This window comes from Psammomys obesus, unplaced genomic scaffold (assembly GCF_907164565.1).
Source record: "Psammomys obesus unplaced genomic scaffold, mPsaObe1.curated_primary_1811, whole genome shotgun sequence".
In the NCBI taxonomy this organism is placed as follows: Eukaryota; Metazoa; Chordata; class Mammalia; order Rodentia; family Muridae; genus Psammomys; species Psammomys obesus.
This window is the reverse complement of record NW_026596085.1, coordinates 14,480,858-14,507,382: the sequence shown is the minus strand read 5'-3', so window position 1 is coordinate 14,507,382 and position 26,525 is coordinate 14,480,858. Positions and strand designations below refer to the sequence as shown.

Sequence of the window (26,525 nt, the reverse complement as noted above, 5' to 3'; positions counted from 1 at the left end):
CCGTGCCCTTCTGAGGGCAATGCTCCCTGCCCCACAAGGGCCTGCTTGCAAAGCCCCGGCAGGGCAGCAAGCACATGTGACGAAGGGCTACACCAGACGGCAGAAAATGGATCGATCTACCCCCTCCCCAGGGGCCTTAGCTGCCCACCGCTGCTGTTAATACTGGTGGGCCCGGCTGTAAGGATGCTGTCCCTGCAACAAAGCTCACTCATAAAGCCAGCAGGAGTCGGCCTCAGTCTGCTCACGTGAGCTCAGATTAGGGGTGGCCGTTATGCCTGGTCATGTCTGAGAGCAAGCACACGATGGGCAGAGCCCTGCGTTCTGGATCTGGGGACAGTGCAGACCACAGTCCAGGCCAGGTGAGCGGGTCAGAGGGTCTGGGCTCAGGAGAGGAACTGGGGTTCGTGCACGCTCAAGGGGAGCACGAACAGATCTGCTCAGGATCTTCTGGATGCTCTGAGCTCTTTGGAGGCTCATGGCATCCTATCAGTGTCTTTCAGCCTCGGCTCTCCCCCAGCTTGCATCACAAAGCACCTGCCCTTTAAGAAAAACACTCTCTGCTTCCTGGCCTCAGGGCCTTGGCACATTCTGTTCTCTGGAGCTCCTTCCCTGGGTTCCCCTCTGGGGAAGACTTTGCTGAAAGTCCTGGCTTGATTATGGTGACTGTTAGCAGCTCCCTCACTTTCAAGGGAACCCACATTTCTAGCAGGCTACACAGGTGTCCCCACGCGTCTGGCCTCATGCCTCTGCTCTGTCCCTCCCCCATCTCAGGGCAGAGCTGGGCTGCACCTACAATGTATGTACCCTCAAGGTCACTCTCAGTCAGTAGAAGAGACCATCGGAAGAGTTCTGCACCACCGCCCTCCCAGAGCCTTGTGCGAACAGTACGGGACAGGCTTACCAAGCAAGGAATACCATATCAGCAGTGGGAAATCTAAAGACTGTCTTGACCGTCTCAAAATAACAGAGCCACCACCTCTCTCAGTGTGCCAGACTAGGCTAGTGTCATGGTCATCATGGGAGTGTCGAGCATCCCGTGCCTGGAGATACCCAGGCACTTGGACAGGCGTTGCAGAAGGACTGCAAATTTCCAGAGGGGCTTTGCTGTCTTAAGGAGGTTTCTCTTCCCTTCAACATTTAAACTTTAGGATTGGTGCAAGGTCACAGGCAAGGCCTAAAGGGGGCTGGCCCACCATCCAGACCATTGCCCCTCTCGGGGACAATCATTAATTGGCCCTGCTCGAGAGGCTGCTCCCACGAGAGCACTCCGGCTGCCTGCCAGTTCACAGCCAGGCTTCCGGGCATGTCCAGGCATCCAGTGAGCCTCTCAAAGTGGCCAGCTCACAGCCTGCTTGCTGCTTCTGACTTGCAGCCACTGAGAATGGAGAAGGAGCCTTCTCATATAGGCAAAGCCCCTGCGGTTCCTGCCCTTGCTCCATCAGCTCGGCCTGTGGCCAGAGCTTCCCTGCTTGAGTGCGGCAGGAAGCCACAGGAGGCTAAGGCAGGGCAGCAAGACCCAGGCTGGGCTCCAGAAAGCCTGCCCATCCCGGGGCAGGGAGGGCTAGGAACAGGCACAGGCTGACCCAGCTTGAAGGTTTGGAAAAAGGCCCCCAAGAGAAAGGGGGATAAGCCATAAAGACAAGACGTATAGCAGACGGGAGAGGCCTCTTGGGTTGAGAAATGAGGCTGAGGCAGACAGAAAAGCCTGACGTGGCTGAATTCTGGTTTGAGGGAAGCAAGGTGAGGGGCTCCAGGCCAGGAAGTTAACCTGACCACAGGGCAGTAGAGAGCTACTGCAAAGATTAAGCATTGCTGGGTTTTGTTGGTGGTGATGGAGTTGAAACTCAGGTAGACTAGGAGGGCCAGTAGCTAGCAAAGGTGGCAATGACAGGCCCATACTGTGGCAACCTGGTTTAGGAGGTGCTGGGGAATCAAACCCAGATCCTTTGGTGTACCAGGCTGGATGTGTACACATAGAACAGAAAGGAAAGGACACAGGCTAGCTCCTGTCTGACCCAGTACCTGGGTCTGTGGAGGGCGGGAGGCATTCACAGCTTCCAGAGGACGACCAGAGAGAGAAGCAGCCCCGGCGAGGATCATGGAGTAGACAGATGGGGAGCAGAAATGACAGTAGGTGTTCAGGAGGGTAGGGGGAGCTGGGCACAGCATATTTGCAAAGCCAGATGCCATGCAGAAGAGCCAAGGTACATGGGGGAGAGTAGTGAGACTCAGAACATAGGTGACAATGAGCTGTCAGGCAGGGAGGGCTCTGTGGAAAGAGTCATCCATGTGTGCCTGGGAATAGCGAACAGCTAGAGACAGAAAAGCACCCAGGTTGATGAGTCAAGATGGAAGCCAGGGATTGGGGACAGTCAGCAACACGGAGGCCATTAATGACCTGGACAAGAAGCTACGTGGAGCCGACAGCTGTGAGCTCGGTTATCAGGAAGCCTCCCAAGGGCCCTGAAATGTTCTGGAAGGTGGGATGAATCGCCAGGTTCTCTCTAGGAGAAGCACCTGAGGCAGGCATGGTTCTCTCAAGAGCTGGGGCCACAAACAGTGGGAAGAACAGACTATTGAATAAGAGCCTAGTCCCCAAGGGAGCAAGGGGTGGGAGGGGCACACGGGGCAGCTCCGCCTCAGTGGCTTCCTTCCTGTGCTGGTGGGCCCAAGGCCACTTCCTAGGGACTACTTATGATGCTCTTCAAAAGGTGACACTGTAAGGGAGGTCAGGAAACAACTGCGGAGCCAGCATTGCTCCTGAGAGGACAGTGTGCACAGAGTCACTGGGGCACTGGGGGAAGTCTCGGGGCTGCTGTGTGTCTCTCTCCCTGTGCCCTGTGTTCCCACAGTTCAAACCCCCCACTTCTCCGAAGCTTTACCCTGATTGCCAGATGAGGTGACCCTGAGACTTTACAACACCAGTTTCTTCACTGTGGGTCTGGTACTCACAGATGCCTGCACACATGGCACCTGGGGAAGTGGGTGGGAAGCCACACAAGGCGGGCACCTCTGCCCACTACTGCCCTCCCCATCACCCCCCCTCCAGCTGGCACCTGGAGGGAGCGATCTGCACTTGGGTGGCACAGCCCTGGGGAGGGGGCGGTGCCACGTTCCTGGCTGCACTAGGTGCCACCCACAGGCTGCTCACCGCAAAGGGAGTTTTCCCCTACACCACCTCCAGCCCCGTGCTGCTGTTTGCAGCCCTGTAGAGCCAGCTCTGGCCTGAGTCCTGTGGCAGCTGCAGACCCCTTGGGTATGGAGGACACAGTGGGCCTGAAGGCTAGGCAGCCAGCAAGCCTTACCCTGTTCTTCCATCTTACCTAGAGAAGGCAGTCAGAATCACTGTCCCCGCCCACAGCATTTGCTGAGCACCTACTGGTTTCTGGTGTTGAGACCCAGACAAGAGCCTACTGGCTAAGGACACCGAAGCTCAGAGTAGCCCTGAGGAACACAGCTGGATTCAGATCCAGATACTTCCTGGAAATTTCCTTTAAGCCTCCTTCTAGCCCTGCATAGGGTCCTCCCTGGGCTTTGTTCTTGAAATGTGAAGCGGGCACCGTGTAGCTGGCACTGTGCCTCAAGGGCAGGCTCCACCACGCATCCCTAGGTGGCTGTGCCATCAGCAGCCACCCCAGCTGACATATTCTAATAGCAGATGACCGCCTTCAAAGGAAGCACCCTTGCTGCAAGGTCATCCCACCTCAGCTCATGGCACCTGAGCAAGGAGCAGGTAGCATCTCACAGTGTTCCCTGGGGGAGCAGCAGCTCTTACCCCATGTCCAAAGCCTCTCGCGTTCTCCCTGCTTTCCCAATGGAAGCCACAGAAAGTGGAGCAGGGGCTTGGGCACTTGAAGCTACAAAACAGGCCCAGCCACTGCATTGACTCCCCAGGTTCTGCTCCTGTCTATGGGGTCACTGTGCCCCACCCCACCCCAAAGCCCAGACCTAGAACATTCATTCATACACACAGGCTGTGGGCTATCAGGTCTGGATTTGGGTTGGCTGGTGGGTGACCTGGCCCCCAGCCCACAGGCCCAGAGACACCCTTACCTACTCGGAGTTCTTGCCCGAAGACGGTCTTCTCGCCCAGGGCGGAGCAGTTCCAGCGGCCGAATCGGAACTGGTGCTGGCACTCATCGATGCCCATCTGCGCCCCCTCCCCGATCACAATGATGGCATCGGGGCGGCTCTGGCAGATGGCACGCTGCCGTGGGGCCAGGCCAGGAATCTTGTTGCAGATGATGTTGGCTCCTAGGGCTACCACTGATGACAGTGCTCTGCGGGGGCAGAGAGAAGAAAGGTGTTGAGAACCCCTTAGGCAGTCCGCTGTGCTCCTGCTGGCGCCAGCCACCTCCCTCCACTGAGCCCCACCAGCCCTGGAAGTGTTAGAACCACAGACGGGTTCACATCTGCAGAACCCACCGTCCCCAGGCCTGAGTCAGATACCCAGATCTCAGATCAGACAGTGTCCCTCCTGGTATCAGTCCCCAGTTGTCTTGGGGTGGCACACCCAAATCCCAGACCACTGGGCTTCCCTAGGACACTGAGCCCAAAGGACACTTCCTTCAGCTCCCACCAGTGTGTGACCTTGACAAGACACTCTGGGTCTATGTTTCACATTCAGGAAGTGGGTATAGACACTTGCTGTCCCCAGCACACAAGCGCAGACACACACCTGAAATAGCCCGCTGACGTCTAGATAAGTGCCTGTGCTGGGAGGAGGAAGGAGCCGACATGAGGTAAGCACCTACTGTGTGCTGGGCTGGGCTCAGAGCCTGTGGTTGCCTTTGTAATGTCTCCTGGCAACTCCCAGGGAGGCGGCCTCTTGCCAAGTTCACTCTGAGCTTGGAGTATTATCAACACGGTTGTTTGTTTTTGTAATGAGGGGAAATTCGCATAACATAACATTAACCATTTTAAAATGTACAGCCCCGTGGCCTTTAGCACACACACAGTATTGTGCAGCCTCCGCCTCTATCAAGTTCCAAGCTTTTCTCAACATCCCAAAAGGAAACCCTGTACCCACGAGCGGGCACTCCCAGCCCCTCCTCCCCCGGCCCCTGGCAGCCACTAATCTGCCTCTGTTCCCACGAGGCTGCCGCTTGCTTGCTCGCTGGGACAGAATCTTACAATACATGTGGTCTTTGGGGCCAGATTCCTTCCACTCAGTGAAACGCTTTCAAAGTTCATCCGAGTCGCAGCATACATGGGTGCCTTGTTCCTTTTAAAGGCTGAATAATATTCCCTTCCCTCTCATTGTTCGGCTCCCCATGGGTGGACACCTGGCCCCGCCTCTCACATGCCTGTCATGGTCTGAGTCCCTATTTTCAATCTTTGGAGCACCCACTGCTGGGGATGGATTTCCCGGGTCATCGGGTGACCTTTGACCTCCTGGAGTATTGCTAAAAAAAGGTGGTCCACAGCCACTGTTACTGATCTTTTGGTTCTAGGCAACCAGAGAAGGAACATTAAGACAGAGGCAGCAGGGGGCCAGTCTCCAGGTCAAGGGCTCAGTTGGTGGAGATCTGGCCTTCCAGGTACAAAGCCCTAGGCTCTGTATGGAGTAACACATAAACTGTATGTGGTGGCTCCCGCCGGCCATCTTAGCACTTGAGAGTTTCAAAGTCATTCTCAGCTACTTGAAGTTTGAAGTCAGTCTAGGCTAAAGGAGATCCCAGCCTCAAAAACAACAACAAAAATGTCTCCAGCTTTCAAACAACAGAGTCTAGTAGGCCGGTGGTGGTGGTGGTGGGTGGCATGAGCCTTTAATCCCAGCATTCGGGAGGCAGAGAGAGGCAGGTGGATCTCTGAGTTCGAGGCCAGCCTGGTCTACAAATCAAATTTCAGGGCAGCCAGGGCTACACAGAGAAGCTTTTTCTTGAAAAGACCAGTCATCATCAATGTCATCATCATCATCATCAGAGTGGGTTTGCTTAGCAAGGACACAACAGTAAGGAGAAAACGCCAGAGTGCCCCAAAGCTGGCAACTAGGCCTGTGGCGGGTCTTTGAGAACCCGGTGTTTTTCCAGGCCACAGTGCTCCCCAGGCAGCTGGGCAATCCCCATGTGGCCTGAACCCCCAGCGTGTGCCGAAGCCCTGTGACACTCAATCTCTGTGGCCCGCCCGCCCGCTCTACCTGCTAATCTGGCCAAGAACCCCCCTGGGTCTCCCGTGACACAATGGGGTGAACACGCCCCAGGCTGGCGTTGAGGAAGGGCATCTGGGCGGGTGGGGCTGGGAGCGGACTGGAATCTGGGGAATCCAGCCCAAAGTAACTGTAGAATCCTCAAGAAACCGAGCTGGGGAAATGAGATGGATGGGAACTCTACTGGGCACCTCCACCACAGCAAAGCAGCCACTAGATCTCAAGAGCACTTCTTGTTCCCAAGTTCCCCCAACAGGCTTGGACTTCATGCCTCAACTGCCTACCTGGAAGAGTGCTCAGACCCACCAGCTAAACTCTGGACATGTAAGGGGACACAGGATGAACTGCGGGCAGCCAAGAAATCAGGCCTCCTCTCCCACCTACAGACAGCTTCCTCTGCCACCCAGATGAGACTGTGTCACTCCCCAGCTCAGTAGCAATCCGTAGCTCCTTGTTGCCCTCTTCCTAGAAATAAAAGCCTAGGGTATTGGCTCTGATGATCCCTCCCTTCTGTCTCCACTGTCCACCTTGACTGTATCCATAGAGCACTCTTTTATCCTGCTGACCCTCCTCTCTGGCTCCATCTGAAAAATTCTACTCTTCCTTCTATCCACAAGCTCTGGCATCAAGAAGAACACTGGACATTTGTCCTGAGAGTCTAACGTCATCCCTCGGTACCCTGCTGCTTCCGTCTTTATGCCACCTCCGAATGGTAGGTACCCCAAGAATAGCGAGGTGAAAGTATCCAGGAAACTACTGTTGGATGTCAGCAACCAGACAACTCAGTTTTGTAGAGGATTTGACACCTTTCCCCAGAGACACGGGAGAAGCAAGCAGCATGTGCTTCCTCGCGTCGGGTGCAACCTCATCCATCCTTCCAGGAATTCAAACCACCACACACCCACCAGGACCCCCGTGAGCAAAACCGAGAGGCTGTAAAATGCCGAGTGCGCGTGAGGGGGCAGGAGGGCAGAGTCCTCCCGCCCTGCAGTCACTGTGCGCAGCGGTTTTGGCAGAGAGTTAAAAGTCACACACAAAGCTGCCCGGAAATTCCATTTCTTGGCATAGATCCAAAAGAACTGAAGACAGGTGTCGAAACAAAACCTTCTGTACAAATGCTCCCAGCAACACTATTCACAGTCACCAGAGGATGGAAATAACCCAATTCCCCATCGACGGATGAGTGGCTGAAAACAAAATGTGGTATGTCCATGCCATGGAATATTATTCAGCCATAAAAAGGAATGAAGCATGCATTCACGGCCCAGTGTGGAAAAAGCTCAAAAAGATTATGCCATGAGAAAGAAGGCAGACACAGAATCCCAGATGTCACCTGAGTCCATTTAAAGGTGTACAGAATGGGCAAATCCACAGAAACAGAAGGAAGAGACATGGGGGATGGGGGGACAAAGACTGACTGTTGACTAACTGTGGAATTCCCGTCTGGGTGATGTAGGCCAGTGGTCCTGCGATGTTATAAAAACACGAAATGGCATCATTTTGTGCTTTAAGATGGACAGAGCAGTAAATTTCATCCTATGTGCCTCTCAACATTTAAAAAAAAAAAAAAAAACTGCAATTCACAGCAGTCTAAACACCCGAGTGTAAGGGATCCATTAGACGAAGGCTTTCACCGGACGAGGGTGTTGGTACTGCCAAGACAGGAATTCCACCACCTCAGCCCAGTGTGTGACTCACGGGCTACAAGAAACATAGCCTAAGTGACCAGGTACCAATTTGAAGATGGCATTAAAATTGCCTTCCCTTGGAGACTGGCATCTGTGGGGTCTCCTGCCCTCCCCCCCCCACAAGCATTATGCCCTGCAGGGGGGTGGGGAGGTGAGAACTCAGAGAGGACAGGGAACTTGGGAGGGCTACAGTCCCATTTCAGAGCTAGCACCCCACTTCCAGAGCTCAGGGGTGGAGGCCGAACTGTGCATTGGGAAACCAGGCAGAGTCGGCAAGTCCAGAGAGAGGTGGTGGGCTGAGAGGTCTGTGTGTGTGGAGGGGGCAGGGGATCAGTCCTCCTTCCTTTCTTTTTTTAAAAGGATTTACTTATTAATTTATTATTCGCTTAGTGTGTGTGTAAGCGTGGGTGTGCCACAAAACACACGTGGAAATCAGAGGGCAACCTGTGAGAGTCGGTTTTCTCCTTTCACCTTATGGGTCTTGAAGATCACACTGGGGCTGTTAGCCTGGTAGAAGCCTCATTAATCCACTCACCCACCTCTTCCATGCTCTTTTCTTTCCTTCTTGTACATGTTCTTGTTCTTTTCTTCTTGTTGTCCTTTTTATTTAATTTTTTTTTTTTTGACAGGGTCTTACTCTGTAGCCCAAGCTGACCTTGAACTCACTCTATAATCCTGCCTCGGCCTCCTTTAATTGGAGTTGAAAGAGCATGCCACCCTACTAGACTAGGCCTGTTTGGGTTTTGTTTTGTTGTCCTCAAAACCCAATCTAAGTCACTTCTTTGCTGAAAAGCATTCATTCATTCATTCATTCATTCATTCATTCATTCAGGCTTATGGTGTAGAGGTCTCCATACACTAACCCCCAGGCACCAACTAACCAGCTCCTAGAACAGGCTACACCATGGCCCATCCAAGCCTTTGGGACAGGGGAGTGGATTGAAAGCAGAGCCTGTGAGTGGGAAACACTGTTAAAATTCTATTGTAAGCAACCGGGTGCCAGCAGGAGGCTAGTGGCGTGTGGGGCCTTGCTGGGGCTGTTGGCAGTGGGGTGGAAGCACGCCTGGCACCCTCACCAGGCCGCCCTGTAGGTGGGCCCGGCTCTCATCCCACACTGGGAAAACCCTCTTCCTAGCTAGCAGCTGCCTGCTCAGGTGTCCAAGTGACCAGAGCAGGGAGGCCTGCGAGCGGAGAAGCCTGGCAGGGCTGTGTGCCTTTGTGGCTGACTTTTTCCGCGGAAAAATTCTGTTCTGGGCTTGTCCCTCGAACAGCTCAGGGGCCCTAGGACGTGGGCAAAGTGCCAAGAACAGTGGGCTACACTGTGAGCTCTGCAAACCTTCCTCAACTCTGCCCTGAATCAGTCTCCTGGAGAGCTCTCAGAGGAGCTGGGAACAAGGCCTCCAGCCCGACACCAGAGGCAGCAGAGGCCGAGGAGGACCTGAGTCTTGTGATGCCCAGCTCCGGGTTTAGACCGGGCACTGTGACAGGGGGACTTCCCTGGATAACAAGAAGACCCTGCTACCTACCGGAAACTTAAGGGAATGGGGTTGCCTTCCTGGCGAGGGGCTTGAGGAGGGAGTGAAGGGCAGAGGAGAACATCTCAGCCTGGCTCGCACTGCCAGTGGCAGATATCAGGCTTTCCACACCCAGCCCTCTAATGCAGCGGCTAGGGCCATGACCTCCGGTGGTGCTCCGAGGGAGCCCTGAATATGCCTCTTCGTGGTTGAGCAGGTAGGGCTTAGGCACATTCCCTGGCCCCTACATGCTTCAGTTTCCTCCTCCTCCGTAAAAGGGGTGTGAGACCATCCTGGACAAATGACAGACATTTGCACTCACACCACAGCTAGCATGAGGTGACATGTGTTTGGGGGCTGGAGGCTGGGGTCACTCTGCGTTCCTTGGACACACACAGTTGCTGCATTCCTGGCTCCACCACTCGCCCCTCGCCCCTGGGATGCCTGCAGTGGGATCCTGAACCAGTGAGTGCCCACTGAGGTCTCCATGCCCACCCAAGGGGCTATCCTCAGGCACTTCCTCCCTCCAACTTAGCCAACTCACTCTGGGTGTGAAAAACAGGGGGAAAAAACCAGTATCGATGCCGCCAGCCAGCACAGTAACCAACCACCAGACGAGCTGTGTGGTCGTGGATAAGGAATGGATCCTTCCTTCAGGACAGGCCTCACCCTGGGGGCTCCTCCAAGTGCCCCCCCCCCAAGTCTCCAACATCTCTGGAGAGCACCAGCTCACATTAAAGGCTGGGGGAAGGGTATTCCCTATATCCAGGACTGAGGTCATCCTGTCCTTACTTGGTATGAAGGCCACTCCCACTTTCCGTCAGGAAGAAAGCCCTCCAAAGCCTGTCCGGAAGGGCTAGGAATTTAGCCTAAATCCTTCGTGTGCTCATGTTTTCAAGGCTTGAGTCAGAGAAGGCCTACTGTGTGCTAGACTGCGCTCAAGGTCCACATGATGTTCCTATATGAAAATGTGTGGTAAGAATTGCTACAGTTTCCCCAGCAGCCAGGAGAGGCTTGGCTGCTGTGGGCTGACAGGCAGGCAAGAGGTGAAGGCTGCAGCCCACTGCACCACCCCTCAGCGGGCGAGCAAATGAGGGACTCCAGTCAGGAAGCTCAGCCGCACTGAAACACAGCAGAAGAGGCCCCTCACAGGAGGACAGTGGTCACGCTCAAGGCTCATATGCCCAGCTGAGCGAAACACGGACATCTTCAGTGTAGTAGGGCAGGTGATGGCTCCAGGGGCAGCCACAGGGTTCCCTCTCTTCATCCTGGGTGACAGGTCAGTGAAAACTATGCCATTTACCTGGTCCTTTTCCACTTAAATGGCCAGAGAGAAATAGTGTCATTGCTAGCTGCAGAGATAACCACTGGAGCAGTCTCTCCTACCCAGAGGAAACCACTAGCCACCTCAAAATGCACAGATCTGTCCTTACGTGGCCATGGAGCCAGGCACCTGTGTGTGGATATTCCCTTTAAATCTCTATCCACCAGAGCAAATGGGTGCCGTAAGAGCAGTGACCTCTGCCGGGCTCTTTTCTCTGGCCTGAGCCCTTTCCACACGGGACCAGGCTGCCCCCAGGCTGCTGGGTTGGAACAAACACATGTGAGGGGATTCACAGACTGCAAAGACTAGCATGGGATCCAAAGACTGTTTAGAACCAGAATGTAGCTCATCCTGGCCGGGGGGGGGGGGGGGGGGGGGGGGGGGGGGGGGGGGGAAGAGTCAGGGACAAGAGCTGTCCTCTCTGAAAGGCAGGTCCCTCTCAGGAAACCCTTCCCCAGGACAGGCCCCTTAGCCCTCTGCTCCCACCACCCTTACCTGCTCCAGCTCCTGGCCTAACCCAGGGTCCAGTCTGCACTGAACTCAGCCTGCCCCACCTCAAGGCCTGCTCCACCCTCCCAGCCTCAGATGCAGCCTCTTTGCTTCATTCTGCCTACCCAATGGCAGCAGGATGAGGCCTCTCTTCTTCCTCCTGCTGTGCTCTGCTCTCAGACCTGCTTTCCCACCGCAAATAAACCTCCTCCCAGGCATTGGTTCTCCCAGCCCACCTGGAGGCCCTGGACTCAGTGCGTGACCCTCAGTCCTATTCAAAGGCCATTTGCAGTAGGCTCTGCCTCTTGCCTGCTGCAAACTCCCCAGGGCAAGGATTCCCCCCACACCCCCCATCACTGCCAGGTAAGTGGCTAGTCCCTAAAATGGCACTGGGTCTCCTGACCCAGTACCACTCTGGAAGGCGGGGACAGGCTGGTCTGGCTTCTCTCTGGGCCCCAAGCCTTGGCCAGGCCAGTTACCCAGCTGCCCAGCAACTCCAGCCCACGCTCCTGGCCCAGGGCGCTTTGTAATTCTTCCTTCTTGGGCATCCTCCGGCAAAATATTTGAAGAATGTTCTAATTATCTATGATCAGCCAGGAAGGCGGGCCTGGGTCCACTCATCCAGGAAGTAACTCAGCAAATCCCCTGGAGGGTGGCGCTGAGCTCTCCCTCGGGTGGGCAGGTGTGTCCAGGACTTTTCCAGCCACTGAGGGCCCCAAGGGCTCTTCCCAGGCTCTGGAGCGAAATGGGGGCACTCTGTGTGTGTGGGGGGGGGGAGCTGGTTGGGAGACAAGACTAGAGGAAGCTCAATGTTCTTGCCAGGTTAAGTGGGGATAGGAATGTCTCTGCAGTGCAGACTGGCCTGAGCCCCCAGATCACAGTCCCCCGCTCCCCACCCCCACACAGACATTAGTTACACTCTAAATTAGATAAGACCTGACTGAGGAGAGCTCACCTAGGCCAGAACTGAGCACAGCAGGTCCCCTTGGCAGGTCTGTGGAACAGAACTGGTCAGAGTGGAACACAACAGGTGCTGAGGCCCCTGCCCTGGGGCTATCTATCCTCCCCCTGGTCCTCCTTCAGTCTTCCCTCTGCTGGTAACCCCAGCTCAGAAACATGGGCAGAGCACAGCAGCTCCAGAGCTGTGTTTTTATTTCTCCCTTTCCCTTTATTTCCCTCCCCCTCTTCTTCCTTCTCTCCCTCCCTGCCCTCTCTTTCTCTTTCAGGGTCTCACATAGCCCAGACTAATCTCCAAACCACTAAGTAGCCAAGGCTGACAATGAACTTCTGATCCCCCTGCTTGGACCTCAGAGCGTGCCACTTCAACAGTAACTGCCTGGACCCAGGTGAGGGAGTGTCAGAAGGCAGGTCCAGCCTGGCCATCCAACTTGCCCTTTAGCGTGCCCTGACACGGAGCTTGCACCCATAGACATGGAGCCGAGAGAACCATAAAGTTCAGTCCCCCACCTGTTCTACCCATCCCCACAGTGGCTCCTCGTGGAGAGCCTTGAAGCCTAAACTTACAAAGGGGAAAAGAGACTAAGGGAGACCCAGAAGGGACTGGGGGCCTCCAGGGGATGGAGAGGGCTGAGGGTAGACACCTCTAGGGCACTACTTGGAAATTCAGTCACTCCCAAACCCCTCCCTGAACTTCTTGGGCCTCATTTTCCCATTCGAATATCAAGGGGCTGAGATGAAAGACAGGATACCTGAGGCTAGACCCTGAAGAAGGCCTCCGTGGCTCTGGAGACTAGGTTCAGGTTCTCCTCGGTCTCGGACTCCTTCCGACCAAACCTGGGCCTCAGTCTACCCATCTGTCCATAGGGAAAACAGTCTGCCCACAGTTGGGTGTCCTGAGGGCAGCCCCTCCCCTCTAGCATGGACCCCGCTTGCTCCCATCTTTCCAGGCCACTGCTCCCCTCAGCTGGTCCTGGTGTTCCCAGGCGAGAGAGGAGAGATTCTGCTAAAGGCTTTCCCACCCTTCCACATAGCTGGCATTCCAGCCAGGCAGCCCAGGACCCCACCCTGGACGGAAAGAAGGCTGTCTGGTAGAAAGCAGGCGGTGAGCAGGAGTCCTGAGTAGGTTGGGGTTGCTAAAGATGGGAAAGCCTCAGCCACAGGGTGGCACAAAAGCATGGGCAAAGGGTTTAAGGGGGCTAACGGATTCACCAAGTCCTCCCGGGGAGTCACTGTAATTCCACTGACCTCCGACATCAGAAATTTCAGAACCTCTCCTGGTTCGTAGGACCCAACATAACATGAGGAGTCCTGGCTTTGATGGGTCAGGACTTTACCCTGGGAAGCGTACCCTGTCCCCCTAGCAGTCAAACAGGACTCCATATCCAGCTCAGTGCCTCCACCTCCAGGAAGCCTGCCTGATCCTGCTTTGTTCTCACTGTTAGGACTGCCTTGTGTGCCCGGCTTGGCACAGGGGCTGAGGGCACTCCTCTCTGGCCTTACCCTTGGCTTTTCTTTTTGCTTCCCACAGTACAGATGGAGTCTGCCACACCCAGAGATGTTAGGGGCCCTGAGGCTGTGAGGCTGACTGAAGCAAAACTAGGGCTGAGACCCCCCCCCCTCAGACCAGCATGGTACTCACTATACAACCTATGTGGTATGGGGTGCCCTGGAGGCATGGCTGGCCAAGACACCAACCTGAGACCTAGCGACAGAAGGACAGGTGGGTGTAAGAGGTGGGAGGGAGTTGGCAGGCCCCACTGGCCTACTGCCAGTTTGGGAGTCTAAACACTGGATGGCTGAGCCAGCATTTCCTGGGACTCTCTGAGAGTATTCTGAGCTGTGAGTTTGGGGACCAAGTCCCACACACAGAGGACAGAAAGTCACCATCTCGACACAGACCTCAAGGCAAGGCAGTTCTTACCCAAAATCACTTGGGAGACAGAGCCTAGAGAGGGTGGGACCTGCCTGGCCACACAGAACCCAGGCCACTACGAGCCTCAGCCAGGGGCCAGGTCCACCCTTGTCATCTGCTGCCATCACAGCTGGGCACCTGTCTGAGTCAGAAGCCCCCCGGGTACTCTTTCCCGGTCCCCCACCTCATGTCTTCTCTCCATGACCTCAATGGCCTTCCCAGACAACTGCCTTAGATTGAATGCCCTGGGAAAGGGGCCCCTCGATCCCAGTGGCCAGCCTGGCTAGGAGTTCATTATGCCCACTTTCCAGAGGAGGCTCAAAGAAGGGCAGTGTTTTGTCTAAGGCTGAAGAGCAGCTTGGCAGTGGTAGAGCCAGGTGCTTTGCCTTTTCGTCCTGCAGCTGTGGCTCGGCTGCTCCTTCCTGGTTCCTTCCTGCTGCCGGAATCCCCACATTGGAAGGGGTTAGTTCTGGGCTTGTAGATCAGACTGCACCCTCCCTCTTCTCTCTCCCCTCCTTCTCCCCTCACTTTGTGAGAGCCCCAGAAGGAATTGCTGACCTGAGGGTTGCCAACCTCTGTTGCTTCTGGAGTTGACTATCACACAAAATGAGGACTTCCCTTGGGTGGAGTCATTGCCATATACTCTAATGTAAAGATGCCAAAAAGGAAACACAGACCCCCAGGCAAGTTCAGGGGTCCCCACCACCACCATTATAGGTACCACAGCTTGAAGGCAAGCTGTCCAACCCTAGGATGCCTCCCTCCCCCAAGAGAGGACAGAATGGAAGTTTAAGCACTCTGCTCCATGGTCATCTTAAGGGCTGTGTCCCTGGGGGTCCCTCGTGCCATGCATCTCCGTCCCAGAGTTCCGGCAGGATAAGGAGCTGCTGGAATTGTCAGCCCCTAGCTATCGTCTTGGTCCACACCACCTGCCTGCCCAACCAGCCCCAGGCTCTCTCACTGCACAGTACTTTTGCCATGGAGCATCTCAGCTCATCCCATGGCCCAGAAGTTCAAAAGGTCACCCTGGGAAGCTGGCATGCTTAACCTGGTGCTCCACCCTGTGGCAGGGCCACCAAAGAGAATGTCAGCCCTGCCTGGTCCACAGGAATGCTGCGCCAGCACTTCGACCCACAGGAGCATATACGGTGGCTTAAGTTCATCCTTCCTCACCAGGCCAACCTGGTCTACTGGGACACAGCAGGTCTCTGAAACACAGAGACGATGGAAATTGAAGGGTGGCCGATCTGGCTCCTGGGGAGGGTCAGCAGCACTTGGAAAGTCCCAGCGTTCCCTGCCAGAGGTGAAAGCTGAGGCCTCCTGGAAGGTATCCTGCCTCGGCCCAGCCCTCAGCCCCTGCTTCAGCCTGTGCCCCTCAGGCTGTCAGAGAAGACTTCTGGAGCTTCTCAGGTCACCTTACTCTGAAAGTCTCTCCTGGTTCACCTTCACCGCAGGTCAGGGTCCCCGCTGTGGGAGCTGCAGGGCTCTGTGTGGCCTCGGAGGAAGGTGGCCGATAAATTAAAGGGCTGTGAGGAGCCAACCATGTGTGGTGGGACTAGCTGGAAGGGCTCTTGAGTCTCCCCCAGGTGGCAAACCAAGATCTAGAGAAACGAAGCGCACCACAGGTCCGTGCCCAGCCACACCTAAGAGCAGTCATCACGCACAAACTGAACATACAGGTCACAGGCTGGCTTGCTGGAAATACCTTTCTCCTGGCCTCAGAGCTGCTGGAGCAGAGCCAAGATGGGCAGAGACATCTCTACATCCTCAAGAGCATCATCACTCTGTTCCCCAGGACTAAAACAAAAGCTAGCCCCTAAGCTGTCCAGGAAGCCTTTGCTTAAGGCTGAGGAACTCCTGGACCACAGACATTGCAACATATTACCCTAGCTAGATTCTCAGGCCTTATAAAATGTAATGAATGTGAGAGGGGCAACAGTGTTGATTTGAGGCCGGGAGGTATCATGGACCTGAGAGTCATGTAGACCTGGGTTCAAATCCAGCCTCAGACGTCCTGACCTGGGGGACATCTGGCCCTGACCTCCCGCCCTCTGGTTCCTATGCAGAAGGTAGGTTGGTTTAGACCCTGTGCCAGCAACCAGGGAGGAAAGAGACTCAACATCCGGACTCCAGACAAGCTGTGCATGCTAGGCCCACAGGACAGGTCCTTCTGGAAAAGTGACCCCTGGAGCCTATGTTCCTAGTCGGGAGTCAACAAGACAGCTAAGTCCATTCCCATTCTAAAGTCTTTTTGTTGGAGACAGGCCTCAGTATGAAACCCAGGTCGGCTTTAAAAGCGTGATCCTCCTGCCTCAGCTTTGAGTGCTAGGATAACAGGTGTGCAACACAAAGCCCAAACCCAACCGGGGCTCTTAAAATCTGTGTTACAGCCAGGGGTCTCCTGCTGGAGGTAATCTGAAATCCCACCTGTGTTCTTCCTTCCAGGGACCTGACCACAGGTGGCAGCTATACCTGAGCTTGGTGGTAGGACTTTTGAGCACAAAAAGGGGTGGATCAGGAAGCCCTATGGGAAAAGGTTCTGGCAGGTGATGGAAGTCCTAACGTATCAATTGATGGCACTCCCAGAGGTTCTAGCTTTTCTCCATCCATGCTCCAGCCCTTGGAAGGCTTTACAACCGAAAGCTGTACTGTAGTTTTTGTACTATACCGGCTAGTTTTTATGTCAACTTGATACAGGCTAGGATCACCTGAGAAAAGGGAATCAGTAAAGACTGAGAAAATGCCTCCATCAGACTGGCTTGTAGGCTTGTAGGCTTGCCTTGATTTGGGATTGATGAGGGAGAACCCCACGCCCCAGGAAGTGGTTCCTGGTGCCACCGCTGGGCTGGTGGTCCTGGGTGCTATAAGAAAGCAGGCTGAGCACGGCAGTAAGCAGCTCCCCTCCATGGCCTCTGCTTCCATTCCTGAGTGCAGGTCCTTGCCTTGGTTTTCTTCAATGGGCTGCCCTGAGATATACAATCCAAATAAACCCTTGCCTCCCCAAGTTGTTTGGTTTTTTTTTTGGGGGGGGGTTATGGTGTTTATCGTAGCAATATAAAACCTAACTAAGAGAGCTGCCATGGCCACTTGGGGGTTCTCTGCCCTTTAGCATCTTCCACTCCCAGTCTCAGCCATGGCTGCAGCACATCTGAGCCAATACAGTAGCCTCAACCACACACCTGGCTGCTTACATGGACTGCCCAGGGCGCTGGATTCCCTGGTCCAGCAGAGCCCTTCTTCGGAATTCCTGGTCTCATGCTTACATCTGCTTGGATGCCCCCAGGGCCAGGAAGCTCGCTGTCTCCCAGACAGCTGTAAAGCTGGCCCAAGCTTGGGGACCCACACTCAAGGGCAAGGTGACCCGGGGTGGGTACGGGGACTGGGGGAGGGGCAGGCTGAGCTGGAAGACAAGGAGGAGAGGGAGCCTGGAGCGCACCTGTACCCACCCCCACCCACCGGCCAGCCTGAGGGGAGGCCCCCAGCCCCACACCAAGGAGGGAGGACAAACGGCCGTTTTGTCCTTGGCCAGCGGGCGGCCTGTATTACACAATGACCCTTTCATCAGGCTGAGGGAGCCCTGGGCCGGGGTTTCATCTGACAAGGGAGGGCGCCAGCCTCTTGTCCCCTTGGGAGGGGAGCTGAGCCTTATCCCAGCCGGACTCAGGACTGTGCAAAATGGAGGCCTCCAGGGAGCCTGCTGTAGCTGTTCCACCTGCCCGGGAGACGCAGAGGTTAGTGGGTTGGCTATAGGCTGCACAGAGAGGCCCTGATCTGCACACTCCCCTTTGACCCTCTGCTCACAGGGAGCCTGGGTCCAAAATACTAGTTTCCATCCCAGCCCTCCTGTTACCATCATGCCCAGAATACTGGCTCAAACCCCAGCAGGGCATCCATGTCCATCGGGCACCTACAGCAATTTAACTCTGGTCTTCCTAGGGTCTGCCCCCCCACCCCGGGCAGCCCATGGCTTGGAGGCCTAGTGGGAGAGCATGAGGGCAGAGAACCAGAGGCAGCCACGTCTCCCTTCACTGGGTTCACCTGCCTCGCTGCATTTGTGACCACTGGCTGTGGCCACTTCCCTCCTCTGGGATGGATCACCACAGGGAGAGAGCCATGTGGAAGCTAGTGCCAGGAGGACAAGATGATGAGCTGGGGTCTGGGTGTCGTCATCTCTAGGACCCCAGGACTGTGTCTGTCTCTCCATGGGGACCCCTAGGTGGATGTGTTTAACAGCCACGTTCTCCCACTCAGGAGTCCTTCTGTTGTGAGCTTGTTTAGTTCGGCCAAAACGCCTCCATCCTTTAAAATTCCAGTTGGATCCACCTGCAGGAAGCCCCCTGAGACACTCAAGGAACCCTCTATTCTTCCCTGAGTGACTGCCCAATCTGGCCCCTCCCTCTGAATCACTAACAGCCAGTTCCCCTGCTCCTGCTACCCAAGAGCCACCTGTCTCCTGAACTGTCCCTAACAGCAGGATCTAAACTGAGCACTGGCTCTAAATCTGGTCCAGGTCACCCTGTGAGGTTTGTGTGACCTCCACAGATTCTCCCTGAGCAGAGAGGAGTGAGCTAGGGTTAGGATACAGCCACACAGGAAGAGGTAGCGTAAGGATGAGAACCAAGGTTTGGCATGCCTCTTGGGCTCCAGGACTCCAAGGAAACCAGGTTAGAAAGGGTTCCACCCTCCAGTTCCATCACCCCCAATCCCCCTGTACAATCAAAGCCCAGAGAGAGACAAAGCACCCTGCACATACAAGGGCTGGGAAAAGCCCATTCCAGAATATACCTTGCTCCCCTCTCAGCTGGCGAGCCATACAACAGTGGGTTTGGGGTAGTTTGCCATGGTCACAGGGGCTCCAGATAGAAGGTTTCCTAGGCGTTAAGCTGTCCTCAGGTGTCCCAGCCTTAACCCTGTGGTACCAATATTCTGTGGGTTGTCTCATACTTTCAAACCCAGAGATACCCTAGGCCTGACCTGAGTCTTCTTTGCTCTGTGACCGGTGAGGAGACTGAGGTCCAGACGGACACCACCCTCCAGGTGACCTGTCCATGTTGAAGTCCTGTGACCCACACTGCCCTCCTGGACCTTGATGCCACAGGAGCGGCCTGATTCAGCGCCCAGCTCACCAAGGGTCATGCCCACAGGGCTTTTAGGATTGTGGTCAGCACCACCGGCAAAGCCACAGCAGGAGCCAGGAAGAGGCCTGACTGGGCCTGGGGAAGACAGTGGTGAGCACTCTCTGCACCCCCAAGCCAGGTGGTCGGTGAGTAACCATCCTGTCACCCATGACTCACCCAGCTCCCCAGAGCAGGCGGTTACCATGACAGGCTCTACCGGAAGACACGGGGGGGGGGGGGGGCATCACAGCCAACTACCACATCTAGGACAGGGAGGCCAAGAACGGAAGGGACCTGCCCTTACAGTAGCCCAGACTGGTTCTGGCTCCAGGATTGGGCCAGGCCCTCCTACCAGCTGACCCAGCACTACAAACCCTTCTGGTGACCTCAGCCCCCATTTGCCTTCCCTTGGTCCCTTGCTGAGACCCCACTGGGCCCCCACTCTGCGACACAGGGGTAGAGGTGACCAGAGCAGCCTCTCACAGCTGGATCACAACTTGAAGACTGATGGAGGCTCAGGGCCCTTTCAGGCCAGCACACCCGTCCAACACGATCAGCGGCAGAGGCCCAGGCATGTGTCTGGGATTCACTGTGTTCTGATGATAACCTGGCATGGGGAGCTGGGAGAACAGCCCAGCTGAAAGGGGCAGGATCAACTGTTGGCCAGTGTCTGTGATCTAGCAATGGGACCCAGAACTTTCCAGACTCTGGAAAGTTCTCTGAAACGGAACACAGCCTCCACTCGGGGCCCCTCCTTGCTGTGACACCCTCTGGGATATTCCTGCAGTGCTGGGGTGGGTGGGGTGGGGTGTCACCCTGGCCCCTACTACCTCTACAGTCAGCAGAGCTCTTCTACGTTGGCCAGCTAGCCAAGTTCTGCCACGGGGGTGTCTGGACACCCCCCCCCCCCATGTACTCGCCATGGTTCCATTGTAATTTTACAGGCCCCTCCCTCTCATGCATCTTATACAGCCGACTCTGCAACACCCATCAAGGTGAGGAAAACCCAGCATTGCAAGCATTAGCCCTTTCTCCCTCCCAGGGCCAAGGCTGAACCAGGCAGGATCAGTGAAGAGGAAGGGACCTGGTTTCCCCTCGCTGCCCCCCAGCTACCACCACCCACGTTGGCCCCAGCACTGGCCTGGACAGACTTTAAAGGCTGCTTCCTTGAAAGAATTTCATCTCCCAGAGTTGGCAGTAGAGTCAGGGACAAACCTATGTGGGCACAGAGGGTGGAGGTCACCCGCCAAGCCGGAGTGGGCCCTTCAGGAGGGCCTCAGGCTGCTATCTCCCGGAGAGCCCCCTGCAGTTGCTGTGGGACAAAACCAGTTCTGCAGTCCTCTCCTCTCAGACCCAACTCCTGGCCTCCTCCCCTGGACACCTCCCCAGGAACACCAAACCTCAGCTGCTAGCTTCCCCAAATGATTTCTCAGGCAGAGGAACTGCTGGCTCTTCAGATGCCAGGATCTGGGGAAGGGGACGCCCCCAGGGGCTCCAGAACCCGGCAGGAGCCTTGAAGTCCAAGGCCCTGATGACTGATCCATTTCAGGCAAGGACAACGGAAGCAGGATTCCCTTTGGCCAGGTCCCCACCGATCAGGCGGTGCCCACGGGCCCTGCGCCCTGCCCTGGGCGGCCTGCTACTCCCCACCCCAGGCGATGCCTCCGCAGCCAGGGCTGCCCGCCGGGCCTGGAGCGCTCCCTCTGCCCGGACCTTGTAATTATGTTCCACAGCCGGGGAAACCGCGGGCCTCGCAGCATCTGGCTGCGGTTGCGAACTTTTGTTTCAAGATGCGCGACTATTTATAGAAGGAAAACTGGTAGGATAGTAATTTCCTAGGAGCTGGAGGAGAAATTGGCCGCGTCTTTATTAAAAGGGGTGGGGGCGGGGCAATTTATCAGGACTGTGGCCGCGGGGCGGGAAGGGGGTGGGTGCAGGGAGCGGGAAGGAGGCTGCCGCCTCTGGCCGCGTTAGGCGACCCCGGACGTGGCCCGCGTGTTAAGGAGGGGGCGGGGGAGGGGAGGAGAGAGAGAGAGAGAAAGAGAGAGAGAGAGAGAGAGAGAGAGAGAGAGAGAGAGAGAGAGATCGCTGGCTCTGAGGTTTAATCAGTAGCATCCAGCTTCAATTCCCCCAAACGGCGGTTCCATAAATCAAACTTCTTTTTAAATCGGAGGCCAGAGCATATGCGTCCCATTAGGAACCGGGCGAAGCCACTGCTGTGCGGACGCGCCCCCTCGGCTCACAGGGCCCGACTTGGGCCCTACCCCGAGCTTCCCTGAGCCTGGTGAACGCTGCCCTACCCCTCGCTCAGCGCGCGCCGGGCTCCGCGCACTCCCCGGGCCTTGATTACCTGGGCGCTCGGCGACCTGAGCGCACAGCGCGCGCCCTCCTTGCCTCTTGGCAAGGCGTCTGGCGGAGCGCAGAGGTCAAGGCCGACCGGCGCGGCAGAACGGCGCAAGGGGCCACGGAGACTTCGGGGGACAGCCTGGGCGCGCTGTCTGGTGGGGGCGCAGCATGCACGTGCCTGCCGGTGTCTGCGCGGGGAAGCGGATGGGTGCACGTAGCTCTCCAGAGCGTGGCACGGGGCCGTGCGAGCCCCGTAGGTTAAGAGAGCCTAAGAAGAGGGTCTCCCGCCGGTCCAGGACGCGACTGGCTAGCAACGGCCCTCGCGCCCCTTGCACGTAGCGTAATACGCAAGGACCGTGGGATCACCTCTCCGGCCACCTTCTCTCTGACCCTTAAGCTAAAATTTCCCGTTGCCACAGCCGTCCCCCCAGGTGATCTACCTCAGCGGCATAAGCCAGCAAAATGACCCGAACACACTCCCCCACCCCCAGTTTCTGTGCGCGTTTGGCACCCAGCGCCCCATCCGGGACCATCTGCCATCCGCCCCTCCCTCCCTCCTCCAGCAGTAGTGTTCAGGGGCTCCCGCCCGCCCGCCCCTCCCGCCCCCCGCGGCACTCACAGGTAGCTGCCGCTGGACAGAAGGAGAAAGATCTGCGGGCAATAGACGGAGACCAGCGCGCTGCGCGGCGACAGGAGGAGCATGGTGGGCCGGCGCGCCAGGCTGGGCTGGGCAGGCCCCACCCGCAGGGTTCCCGCGCCAACCGAGGCTGGGGTCTCCGCGGCCCTCCCTGGTGTAGGGCAGGAGCGCTGGGCGCTAGGGGCCAGGGCTCGGGGGCCGGGGGACAGTGGTCGCCCGTGTCTCGTCGCCAGGAGCGCGCATCATGCTGTATCGGGGGGCAGCAGCGGGCGCTGGGGCTGGAGTTCGGGGCGGGGGCCCGGCGGGGGACAGTGGGCGCGCCTTAGCGTCTGTCTGGTCCTCTGTCCGTCTGTCGGTGCGAACCGGCTCTGTTGCTCACTCTGGCTCAAGTCTCCAAGTCTCCCGAAGCGCGCAGCTGCCATTGGACAGGCCGCCCCTACATCCGCCTCCTCCGCGGGCGGGTTTTTTTTAAAGGGGAGGTTGACCGGAGTGTACAGCGGGTGCCGCCCCCAGGCTTTGCCCAAGTTGCCTTGGCCAGGATACCCTAGCCACAACCTTTGGCGAGAAACGCCGCTGCTGAGAGCATCTACGGGAGCAGCACCGCGCGGAGGTGTGTGCGCCACTTAGGGGCTGTGCTCAGCAAGCGTGTGCTCATGTGTGCGTGCATGAGCTTGCATGTTCCTGCCAGAGCACGGGCGGCAGGGGAGCCCGCAGGTGTGTGTGCCCAGATGCCCTGTGTGTGTTGTCCCTCTGACTGCGTGCAGTCTGCTTAGGGATGGCTGGCTGTGGGTCGCCCTCACTGCACCTGGGCCAGCTCTGTTCTGGGTCTATTGTCTGGTGCCCGCACCACCCACTTCATGCACCTCTTGGGAGAGGCGGCAGGGAAGCCCCCCAGTTGCTGGTCTCATCACACGCGGCCCCTCACTTCTGGCTTCTTCGTCTCTAATCCTGTCCTTTTCATTGAGGAGCGGGTACAAGGAGAGAGTCTTCTAAAGAACTCCTCCCCTTTCTAGTAAATGTTTTTGGGGATCTAGAAACAGATTTGGGGGCCCATCTCCTCTTTCTGCTGAGCCTGGCTTTATTGGAATGTCCTTCTATGGAGGTGTGTGTCCGCTGGGGGAAATCTCAGAGCAGGGGGACAGCAGGAAAGGGGACACTGTGTGTGTGTACAGCCTTGCTTCTGTGAGCGGACCCCTGGCTCCTGGGCTTGGCATGGAGATTCCTGGATACCCAGGAGTCGGGAACCTCCCTTACCTTCAGACCTCCCTGTCCTGCTCCATCCCCCCCCCCCCATCCTCCTCTCCTAACAACAAAAGCAGGAACAAGTCTAGGGCAGGGCTGGTCCTGGTACCTCAATGACCTTGGCTGCTTCCTACCCCACCTTGGCCTCCTCCAGTAGGTCAGTTCCATCCTCAGGGACCTTAGATTAGGCACTAACCTACCGTCTGGGGCTGTAAGGGCTGAATCCTGCCTGGCTCTTGCTTGCTTGTGAGGCGTGCCTGTGGGATTTCTGGAGTCCCCGTTGTGCATACGGAAATGTTCAGCAGAGGCCGGTTCAGGGGCCTCCATCACAAAATACCCCCTCCCCGAAATAAACTATCCGGAGGGGTCCCCAGAACGGCTCTCACACCTTTGATCTCATGATCCTTGGTGATACGAAAGGCTTCAGTGGCGGGTGCCACCGTATTTCACCACCATCACTTAAGGTCACGGTGAGAGCCATCAGAACCAACCCCTCCGCAGCCCCAAGGGGGATACCAGCATCGCTACTGTCTTCAGATGAGGGGGAGAGGCAGCTCCAGGGTAAGAGGTCACTAACGCACCTGCCAGAAGGGGTGTGGGATGCCTCCTTCAAAGAGGTCTCCCCCACACCACCTATCCCTTTAGGTCACATGGGAAGGCCGGGCTACCTTTCCTGCTCACCTGTTGGAACACACACACACACACACACACACACACACACACACACACACGGAGGGAGGGAAAGAGGGAGGAAGAGAGAGAGATTACAAAGAGGCCCAAGCCTCCCTTTTACAGGTTCCAGGGTGAGTCTCTGGCTTCCCTGGCTGTCATTCAACTTGGTCTTTGGATTTTTTTTTTTTTTTTTTTTTTTTTTTTTTTTTTTTTTAACTCAGAAGTAGGTAGCAGTTTCTGGAGGGAGAAGAGTTCTCCCTTGGGGCTCCCGGACAGAGGAAAGCCTCCTCAGTCCTAGGAGGTAGTGGTCACAGGCGTCTAGGAACCCAGGCTAGGCTAGAAGAGACCCGCGGGGTCTCACCCACCCATTCTTTAGTCAACACTGACCACCATGCTGGTCAGAACAGACAGCCCAAATCCTACTCCCATAAGGCGAAAGAAGAGCTACAGAGATGAACCGCAGGAGCCACTCCAGAGAGTCCCCAACCTCGGGAATCCAGGCCCATCTGCTGACACCCTTTCCCATTTGCTGATAGGAAGCCTCTGCTGAGGCCTCTTGTTGAAGAACCGGTGCTACAAAGAATGGTCAGCGGTGGAAGCCAGAGCCGGTGGAGTCAAGCACCCAATTCAGAGGCCTCCGTGCCAGAGCCAGGTAGCTGGAACCAGCCTGGAGCCTTTCCCCAAAGGGCTGTGGATCCCTTCGCAGGCCCAGGAGAATCCTTGCGGGCTGCTGAGAGTCCGGGAAGCCGTGGCCTGCCCACTCCACCCCCACCCCCCAGCAGGCTCAAAGCCGGCATCCCTCACCTTCATAAACAAACACGCAGGGACACAACCTACCCACACAAACCTACAATAAACACAGCCACCAGCAGCCGCAGACACTTCCGCCCAGGTTTGCGGGAACAAGGCTAGGACGGGACTTCCAACCCTGCCTCCAAGGCCACCGAGCTTGGTCCCTGCCCCTCTCTGGGCCTCAATTTCTTCACCTGTAAGATGGCGGAGGGTGCACAGGGCTGGGGAAGGGTGCTGCTGTTTCCACCTCTCGCCTGGGAAGCCGGTCTCCCAGGTACCGGAACCCGCCCCTCCTACAGGTCTGGTCACTGGCCTCCCGAGGGCCAAGAGGAGGCTAGCCTCCAAGTGCCAGGCGGCACACAGTAGGAGCGCGGGGCCGCGGAGGGCGCAGATGCCCGCAGGTGCTCGGGGCGGGGGGTGGGTGGGGGCTGGTCCGGGCCAGGCCCGCCAAGAGCGACTAACACCCCGCTAGGTGCCCCGCGCTCGGTTCGGTCACACTGCCCCTCCACCCCCCAACCCGGGGAGGCCGAGACAGATTCCGTCTAAAGGAGATCGCGGCTCAACAGGTAAGGACTCGGCTGGGTTCAGGAATGTGGAAATACGACTCGGAGCAGCTACGGCGGCGGCGGCGGCGGCGAGCAGCGAGCGCGGCCCTCCCGGAGCCCGCCCGCCCGCCCGGCTGCGCCAGGGGGAGCGCGGCAAGAGGGGGCCGGGCGCAGGGCCCCGAGAGGGCGGGTGGGCAGGCGGGCGGGGGCGCGGGCTCCGGCCGGAGCCCGAGGCTGCTGCGCCAGCCCCCGGGGCCCATCCCGAGCCAGCCGGACGAGTTGTCAAGGTAATTTCAACATGTCCGGGTGATGGATAGAGACGCAGGGGCCGCGGCGGGTGTGGGGGCCCGTGCGCTCGCGGAGGGTGCGCGCCCCGATCTCCCCTGCCCGGGATGTGTCCCCCACCCCACTCCACCCCACCCCCCGGCCCCGGCCCGGCGCGCCCTCCGGGAGGCGAGAGCGCTCCGTCCGGGCTCGGCGCCCAGCGCAGCCCGGGGGAGGGAAGGCGCGTCCCACCCCCGGGGCCTGGAGCCCAAACAGGTGAAAGGACGCGCCCGGCACGCTCGCCCCGCTACCCGCGAGCCCCGCTGCCGCCGTCCCCGGGCCGCGCTGCCCCTGCCGCGTCCCGGGCTCAGCGCCCCTCCGGGGGAGCTCTGGTTCCGGGGGGCTCGGATAAGTCTCCGCGAGGCCAGGACGAGGGCCGGCCACACCGGCCAGCCCGGCCGCTCCAAGAAACGTCCTCCCCCCCAACTCGGGTCTCCAGGTCCGCTGGAGGGGGCTCCCGAGGCTGGGGGCTCCCCTTCTGCCTCCCCCGTCGTCCCCCTCAGGAATACTCACCCGAGCTTCACGTAGAGGACGCCAAAGCAGAGAAACACGTAAAAGATCCACTTTCGAAAGTTTCTGTGCATGATCCAGGGAGGGGGGCTCCGCCATAGACAGCTGCGGCCGGAGGGGACGCGCGGGCGGGCAGGGGCCGGGCCGGGGCAGGGGCCGGGGGTGGGGTGCAGCGGGAGAACCACGCTCAGCCGGCGCTCCGGCTCGGGCGGCGGGCGACGCGCGGGCACCCGGCACGCGTTGCCACCATGGTGAGCCCGGGGCGCCGCAGCCGCCGCGTGCGCCCGGGAGGTGGGGAGGAGGGC

At 57.5% G+C, this 26,525-nt stretch overlaps 1 protein-coding gene across 2 annotated transcripts in view; it reads right to left on the bottom strand.

Moving 5' to 3' along the window:
- Positions 1 to 26,294, bottom strand: part of Wnt7b (Wnt family member 7B) — a 45,458-nt gene extending 19,164 nt beyond the window's left edge. Inside the window, exons 1-2 of one of the 2 annotated variants that reach the window (XM_055627022.1) lie at positions 26,224 to 26,294; positions 4,054 to 4,280 (exon numbers count right to left, since the gene is read on the bottom strand). In XM_055627022.1, coding sequence (XP_055482997.1) covers positions 4,054 to 4,280; positions 26,224 to 26,294 — 298 coding nt within the window. Of the gene's footprint in view, positions 1 to 4,053; positions 4,281 to 22,117; positions 22,492 to 26,223 lie in introns of those variants that run through there. The other variant, XM_055627020.1, reaches the window with a different exon arrangement.
- Positions 26,295 to 26,525: the final 231 nt, after the last annotated feature.